Source organism: Amaranthus tricolor, chromosome 12, assembly GCF_026212465.1.
Source record: "Amaranthus tricolor cultivar Red isolate AtriRed21 chromosome 12, ASM2621246v1, whole genome shotgun sequence".
In the NCBI taxonomy this organism is placed as follows: Eukaryota; Viridiplantae; Streptophyta; class Magnoliopsida; order Caryophyllales; family Amaranthaceae; genus Amaranthus; species Amaranthus tricolor.
This window is the reverse complement of record NC_080058.1, coordinates 4073058-4081752: the sequence shown is the minus strand read 5'-3', so window position 1 is coordinate 4081752 and position 8695 is coordinate 4073058. Positions and strand designations below refer to the sequence as shown.

At 33.7% G+C, this 8695-nt stretch overlaps 1 protein-coding gene across 7 annotated transcripts; it reads left to right on the top strand.

Annotated features, from left to right (window-relative positions):
• Positions 1-250: 250 nt before the first annotated feature.
• On the top strand, positions 251-6906 carry LOC130797254 (cysteine synthase-like). Of its 7 annotated transcripts, XM_057659773.1 has the most exons (12): positions 251-358; positions 492-609; positions 1264-1310; positions 1759-1868; positions 2014-2071; positions 2572-2835; positions 2924-3061; positions 3768-3819; positions 4020-4099; positions 5083-5142; positions 5234-5314; positions 6688-6906. In XM_057659773.1, exons 3-12 carry the CDS (start codon positions 1272-1274, stop codon positions 6808-6810), a joined length of 1005 nt encoding a protein of 334 aa, XP_057515756.1. In that variant the 5' UTR covers positions 251-358; positions 492-609; positions 1264-1271; the 3' UTR covers positions 6811-6906. The 7 variants fall into 7 exon arrangements, with proteins under 7 accessions (XP_057515756.1, XP_057515757.1, XP_057515759.1 ...); XM_057659774.1 differs by lacking the exon at positions 251-358 and having other exon boundaries at positions 365-615; XM_057659776.1 differs by lacking the exons at positions 251-358; positions 1759-1868 and having other exon boundaries at positions 365-609.
• The last annotated feature ends 1789 nt before the right edge of the window (positions 6907-8695 follow it).

The window sequence follows — 8695 nt, the reverse complement described above, 5'->3', positions numbered from 1 at the left end:
TCAAAAAAAGTCTAAATCTTAGTTTGTCTAAAGAAAATGAGACTAGAGAATGAAACTAGTCGACTATAAGAAGAAAAAGTTCCCAAAAAAAAAGTTTTAGGAGAAAATAGGTATTTTAGTTGAGATTTTTAATTTTACCTTTTTCTTCTAAATTTCTAACATGACAAATAAAAAATAATACTTTTTTATTTAAAAAATCTTAATCTTAAAAATCTCATTTTAAAATCTCCAATTCCTATCCGCGTGCCAAACACCCCCGAGTACAGGAGTAAACACAAAATGGTGTAGCCGTGTAGATCGATCATGTAAGAGTATTATCTGGGTTCACCGCCCGATTTGCCTGGTAACATAAAAAAATGTACGAAATGGATCATAATTTCTTCACCCAAGATATTTTTGTCGTGATGGGCAACTTGTGCATAAACAATTTGGTTGACAATTAGATAACGCACAAATATCAATACTCTAATGACTACCAGCCGCCATTGCAGGTTGCAGCAGCTAAATTATATTTGTACTTATAATCCCTATAATTTCAACTGCAAAAGGATTGCATTTTGTTCTTCACGGATCTGCTTCAATTCTCTGAAATCTGCATAATAGAACTGGGTAATGGTATTCTTCTGATATTTTCCGCTATCTTTGATTAATTATCAGCATCTGCGTTCTGTTTTTATGAGATTATTGGTGTTTTGTGTTTGATAGTAGTTTCTCTATTCATTCTGCAACTGTATTTGTAAAAATTGAACTACCAAAAAGGGAAAAATTATAAAGGGTATGAAATATGAATGCCTTGTGTTATGTAGTTCTTTTCCTATTGTCACCTGTTTCAAATGAGGCCTGTGAAAATTTGGGGCCTCAAAACCATAGTTACCAGAAATCGAAAACTTTTTACTGAATCCCATTTGAAATCTTCATTTCTGAAACCCTAGATTTACGTATGATTGCTCAAAACAAGTAATTAAACTAAAATAGAACAAAAATAAACTAATTTATACTAATATTTGAGGGTCCTTATTAATAAGGTCATGGGCGGTGGGGTGCCTTGCATATTTTCTTATGCTAGGATATATTTCAATCCATTGTTTGAGATCTGATGCACAAGTAATGGTTAGTAAACGTTAGTCAAGTTTTCACTGAGAGTGATCTTGCTGAGTACCATTGTGCCAGTAGACTGATGTAGACTCCATTCTTAGAAGTAAATTGATGGGTTTTCTGTTAAATTTGCAAAAATGAATCCATTTACATTCTTAATTCTTGCAGTCAAATAGATGGAAGGAGAGTGCAGCATTGCAAATGATGTGACTGAGGTAGGATGCCTCCATTCTTACTATATTTGAAAACAAGTAGTGATGGCCTGTCAGATAATCGGTACTAAATGGTGGAAGTGAGAATGATTTGTAGCGTAAGCTTTCATGATATTTATCACGTCATTCCATTGGTAATGAAAGTTTGATCATAAAAAGTATTTTTTGTTCACAACTTTTCAATACAACGTGATACCACATTTTGAAATAACAATGTATTGGAATGAACTTTGTAAAGAAAATGAGATTATTGAAGGAGAATAAGTATGACCATTAAACTTGTCAAGAATATTCCTACCAAAATTACACTAATTTTCCATTACCGTTTAGTACCAATTACCAAACCTAGCCGTGAATCTTATGGATAAATTACAAAAGAAATGGATTAGGCTGATTTGGTATTGTAATAGTTTTCCTTTAAAGATTATTTTCTACGGTATTCAACTTGCAGCTGGTGGGAAACACACCTATGGTTTATCTTAATCATGTGTTAGAGGGCTGTGTAGCACGCGTTGCAGCCAAGCTTGAAATGATGGAACCATTTTCTAGTGTCAAAGATAGGTGCTGTTATTTCCCTTGCCTGCAATGTCTTATCATTTATCACCTTGTTTATCTAGACAAGTCAACTTAAAATCATCTATTTCCTCAATTAAAGAATAAACTTAGAATTGAAAACAAAATATTATTTGATTTAATTTAAATTCAGGATAGCAGTTAGTATGATCAAAGATGCTGAAGAAAAGGGTCTAATTTCCCCCAAAAAGGTGGTAATCACTTTTCATATATTTTTTTTTATTAATATATGTTTGGATGGAAGGAAATGGAGGGAAAGGAAGGGGAAGATTTGGAGGATGAGGGATCCCTTGTTTGGATAACAAAATGAGAGGTAAGAGATTTGGAGGGATTTAATGAATGTTTTTTGTTAAGGTATTCTTTCTAAAGTTGAAAAGATTTAAAGGGAAAACTCTTATCTCCCTTCTTTTCCTTTTCCTTCCCTTCCCTTCCCTCCTTAACAAACAAGAAGATTTCCCATTCATTTCTCTTCACATCTTTTCCCTCCACACTCTCTCCCTTCCTTTCCTTTATTTTCTCTCTAAAGTTATTATCCAAATATAGTGTTAGTCTCTGATCTCTTTCTGCAGTATCTTTTAGGATATGTTCTCCTATGGAAAAGGAAACAAACATATTCTATGGATGTTGCTTAAACAAGGAGTACAATATAATACTGTTGCTAAGCTCAATTATATTTTTTGGATGTCAAAAGACAATTCTCATAGAAGTGACAAGTGGTAATACTGGTATTGGATTGGCGTTTGTTGCTGCTGCTAAGGGCTATAAGCTTATCATTGTTATGCCTTCGTATGTGAGTCTTGAGCGACGAACAATTCTTCTAGCCTTGGGAGTGGAATTGCACCTCATGGGCCCAACATCCACCTTTCCTGACTTCTACAAGAAAGCTAGGGAATTACTGGAAAAAACACCAGGCGGTTATTGGATTAATCAATTTGAAAATCCTGCGAATCCAAAGGTATGCTTATTTTTGAACCCAAAAGGTTCAGCACAAATGTGGACTGGTGGAGTGACTTTTTATTGCTACTTTTCTGTTATGCTTGCAGATTCATTATGAGACAACAGGGCCAGAGATTTGGCGAGCCACGGAAGGCCAAGTGGATGCGTTTGTCGCTGGCATTGGGACTGCTGGTACCATTACTGGGACAGGGAAATTTCTTAAAGAGAAGAATTCTAACATTAAGGTTCGTATGCCTTTTGGGCCATCTGCTTCTTCTAAGCTTTCCCCTAGGGAATTAGGTTGTTTAAGTTAGACCGTGTGTATTGACCTAGTATATTTAACTCTAGATGCTGGTTCAGACTATAGTTTTTGTGCTTGCAATTGAATTTCTGGTTATGGTAAAGTTCTAGGAACTTGGAAGGTTAAGTTTTTCATGCGAGTTAACCTTCTTATTTTTCAAAATTTTCAAACAAGAGGGTCTAGCTATTAACAGAAACACAGAAGGATAATTCATGTGTGCGGAGTTGCAGACTACATCTAGAACCAAAAAAATCAAATAGAACATTCGATGATCTGTTTACTAAGCTGCTGTTTGCAAATCTAAACTATACTTGACGTCACCTTTTTTCTGAAAAGTTTGAAATTACCTTCAATTTTCAAGTGGTTGAACCGTTGAAGTTACAATAAAGGACATTTTTTTTTCCATTGATCAATTAATGGCATTGGGATATTGGAATGTTGTATACCCGAAAGATGAAAGTCAATTTTTTTCTCAAAATGATTCATAATGAAAGCTTATTTTCAAGGAAAATGTCATTGGTTTGTTATTCAATGTTCAGATATAGGAAGACTTCCTGGTTCCTAGTTCCTTCCCTTTCCTGATACTTTAAACACAAGCTAGTACTCGTCTGTTAAGTGTTAACTGTGTGAATTACTTTGTTTACTATTAGGTATATGGAGTAGAGCCAACTGAAAGTGCAATCTTAAATGGAGAAAAACCTGGTGAGTCAGTATTCAGTAATCTACATGGTGTACTTTTGTCAATGATTTCAATTGCATCTGGGGGTCTTTTGGATTGTGGCTCTAGTATTCTTGTTGACTACAGAGTATGAGTAGATCAACATCCAAACTATTCTACAACCTGCTTTGTATTTTATTCATTCAGTTTATGCTGACTGGCCTTGATGTTTCATATGCTACAGGGAAGCACAAAATCCAAGGAATTGGTGCTGGTGTTGTCCCTCCACTATTGGACTTTGATATAATTGAGGAAGTTATGAAGGTTAGCATCTGATCTTTTTTTTTCCATCTTTATTCTGTAGTCTTCTTGTAATATTTTACCTCGGCCACTTGAGATCCAAGTATCCAACATCTGGAAAATGTGCTGTAGAATCATATGATGTGTACTTTATTTTGTGAAAGATATAGAGCAGAAGCTCTTCAGACTTCAGATATAATCTGCACCTTATAAACATTGGTTTCCCTCCTCATAGAATCAATTCTGGAAAATAAATTTTTTTCTTGCCCCATCTTTTTCTTTTCTCGTACTTAATTGTGCTTATTCTTGAGAGAACATTAAGCGAGAAACGGCTGACATATGTTTCACTTATTCTATTTCAAAAAGAGTGAAATCTTCATGTTCATTGAGGAAATCATGCATGTTCTACTTTTAAAGTATCCCATCATAACGGTCGCAATCGCGGTAACAAGAGTGATGTGATTATCATAACATCTAAATCCAATATCAGCTGAAAGCATGAGAAGTCTCTCCAAATGGCCCAATTTCTTTTACCTTTGGGAAAACATTTACAATGCGGTTGATGTGAAGCGGCCTTGATTTTGCACTATAGCTCCCATATAAGTAGGTAATTAGAATGTTTGCTTATGATGTCAATGGAGGTTAATAATGTGTGATACTATGAGTTAATAAAATTACGCTATTGCCTTCTTCAACTTAAATGTACTCGAGTTCAGTTAACTATTAGTAATTACTTCAGTTCAATTCAATTTGTCACTATTAATTTCAGTTCAGTACTTGTTGGTTTCATGTCTCACTCTTTCATTAACTGTAAGTTAAGTTCAACACCAATAAGTTTAGCAAGTTCAGCATTGACAGTTCAGTTTCAGTCAAAGAGAACTGTGGTTTTGAGTAATGCAATGGGTTTGAGCTTTTCATTCAATTCCAGATGCTTGACCATAAAAAGTTAGAGTCAGAGATGAGTGGATAGGTCATAGTTTGCGTAATACTTCTTGCTGATGTTTTAGATATCAAGTGAAGAAGCCATTGCAACTGCGAAGCTTCTTGCATTGAAAGAAGGTTTGCTGGTAAGATCACTTTCTTTCCTGATCTTTCCTGTCTTACTCTTGGTTATTTGGTGTTTCATATATTCATATGTGCACTCGGGAAATCTTCTAGGTCGGGATATCATCTGGAGCTGCTGTCGCTGCTGCTGTTAAATTAGCTAAAAAGCCCGAATTTTCTGGAAAACTGATTGTTGTAAGTAAAACACCTTTGATTTGATATAGGTAATATCTGTTACTTCAAAAAATACTCCCCAGTTTAGGTGGAATAATTTCTGTACCACTTGTGTTTTGTTAGTCCTACATAAACACGTCCATTATAACCCCATTTTCGTTTATTAAATTGACAATGTGGTTATCATCCGGTTAGAATGATAACTTAGCTCATCTCCTAGAGGTTGCTTCGTTGAAGATGGCATTATCATCTTTCATACTCTGCCCCCGGTTTATAGTTCATTTGAAAGACCTTGAAGTGTTTATCAAATAAGTGCATTGCTTCTCCGTTGGATAGATTTTTTGGATAAATTGACAGTTATCTACATTCATAGTACCACTTCTCTTGAGATCACTTTTCTCATCGCTAATGTCTTGGACTTATCGGGGTATTCAAGGAATGATTCCTCTGAGCCACTGATATCACCAGGATCAGAAGTAGAGTTTTCATCAATCATCAACAAATTAACTCTATTTCTCTTAAACTCTAGCTTTAATACTTTGAAAAAGAGAAACGGCTCGCTCTTGTCTCAGTTGGATCATGTATCACTTTTCCTAGAAGAAACCTGGGTTTGATGCTCACTGCCCTCTTCACTAGCCCATCCCCTTTTCTTTGCGTACCCTGTACTCAAAGTTTTGAAAAAAATACATTATAAAAAACAATTTAGAGCAACCATCACCTAACTTAGCCCATTCCAATGCCTTCTGCCTCAAAAAAGGGTCGATCTCACATTTAACTTTCCACCAAGAATCAAATGCAACCTTCTTCACGTGGGACGATTGGGTAATGAAATATTATTGTTGTTGTTGGAAATCAGTAGTCTGCAAGTGGTACAATGTCGAAAAAACATATTGTTTATCTTAGTTGGGTGTTGGACTCATTCTGATGTATGCAAAAAATAGTATGACTTAGGATGAGTTGTTGATTTGATTGTAAATGAGGAGTGGGATGAAAGGAAACAACAATGTAAAACTGTTCATCCCAACCAAAACAATTATATATGTGAAAAACCTTTTTTAAATTATATTGACACGTCAAGAAAACAAGATATTTTATAATCCCTCCAATTCAGCACTAACGTTCCATTTGCTTTTTGGACACTATTTATCTCTTATTTATAAATTGTATTTTATTATTAATCTATAAGTTAAAACATAGTTAAGTGGGATTTTATTTGATTCGTTTCAATGCAAGGATTATTCATATCAACTTTCTATAATTTTTAATTATGCATAATTAGAGATATTAATAATTGAATAAATGTATTGAATGGAGTGCATAAAGCAAATTAAACATTAGTAGTGAATTGGAGGGAGTAATAGGTAACAAAATTCATATATGCTTTGCACTTGCAGGTTGTTCTCCCTAGTTTTGGAGAGCGTTATTTGTCTACTGAATTATTTGAATTGGAAAGACGCGAGGTGGAAGCTTTGACTTATAAAAAGGTTTTAGATAATGACATCATTTCTATGATGTAATATGCTTTTTGCATGTCTTTTTAAATATGTATAAATTTTACCATCAGCTTTCATGGGACATTTTGCTTAATAAACTCTTGTATTATTTGTCTTTAATTTTTATAAAATCATTCAATATGGATATTAGTAAACCCATTTACATTAGTAATTATATATGACATTATCATCATATTTTGGAGAGAAAAAGCTTCATGATAAAGTCACTTATAGTCATTTTTTAAAAAGATTATGTCTGCGACTTTTATTTTAGTTATATTTATTTATTTATTATTTATTTATTATTGATAGATTTGTACAACAACAAATTTTGGATTGACTTCTCTTAAGATTGTACATCCAATAGTATACATACTAGTAGAGATTGTACATTCAATATCAATATATATATATATATATATATATATATATATATATATATATATATATATATATATATATATATATATATATATATATATATATATATACTTGGTTTGGAAAAATATCATTGAAACTATAGTTTTGTGAAAATATAAGGAAAATCAAAAATACGTCTCGAACTAGTTTTTGCTTAACGGTTGAGAAAACCTCTTCGTATTTGAATAACTCTTCTTGATCTTCTAAAGGTCTTAATAATTGTTGTTTTTGACTCATTTTGAATAAGAAAACAATTTTTTTTTAATATAACCAATGCTTATGTTTATTGTAATAAAAAGCAATATAGAATTATCTTATGTTTTCTTTTGAAAACTAAGTCTTGTTGCAATTTTTTTGTGTTCTTTTATTTTACATGTTTTACTAAATTGAATTAGAAATAAATAATCATTAGAGCCAATTTATAACAATTATACCGTACAAAATGGGAAAATTTGAAAAAAATAAATTTTTTTAATAATTTTAATCAAAAAATAAGCTTCGGCAAAACTTTATTTTCAAAATAAGTGTCTTTGGCCCCAAAGCTAGGCTCGGTATGTAATCGATGTTGCTAACAGCGAGTATAAGAAAATGGTTAAAATTTTAGTCAAGCTATATGTCGCTGTTACTAACGGCGAAATGAGGCTTTGACTGGTCAACGCTCAAGTCGCTGTTAGTAACAGATGGAATATTTTCGAGCCTTAAACTTAGAGATTCGTTACGGATCCATGAATCACTCTTCCATAACGAAAGTGTGCGATGTTTGAGATTCATTAATGGGGAAAGCATACCTCTTTCTTTGGTAGAGGTAAACACGAGCTACTTCTTTTTACTTAGACCACCATCTCAGCATCTGCTATCTATCTCAATTTGGGATTGAATGCTTTAATGGCTTGAAGATCTGCATAATACAAGATTGTCCAGAGCTCGAAGGAATTTTAGACTGTCGGGAACAAGGAAGAGAATTTCTTCCTCAGCTAAAGTCGCTGTTACTAACAACGACTTGACCATTGACCAGTCAAAACCTTATTTCGCTGTTAGTAACAGCGACATATAGCTTGACTAAAATTTTGACCATTTCTTTATACTCGCTGTTATTAACAACGATTACACACCGAGCCTAACTTTGGGGCCAAAAACGCTTATTTTGGAATAAAATTTTGCTGAAGCTTATTTTTTTGATTAAAGTTATTAAAAAATCTTAATTTTTTTCGATGTTTCACGAAATGGGTCATGAATTTTGCACCCAAGATGTTTTTGTCTTGACTCTTCAGTAGGGTTGGTCATGGGGCGGGTTTGGAGCGGGTCTGGCCAGACCCAGACCCGGACCCTTTTATTTTTTATGAATCCAGACCCGGATCCGAACCCTAACGGTCCAAAATTTTCAGACCCAGACCCAGACCCTACGGATCTGACGGGTCTAGGGTCCTTAATGGGTCTTATGCAAAGCCTCTTTGTTTTGTCAAAATTAAACCTTTTGCGAGTCTTTTTG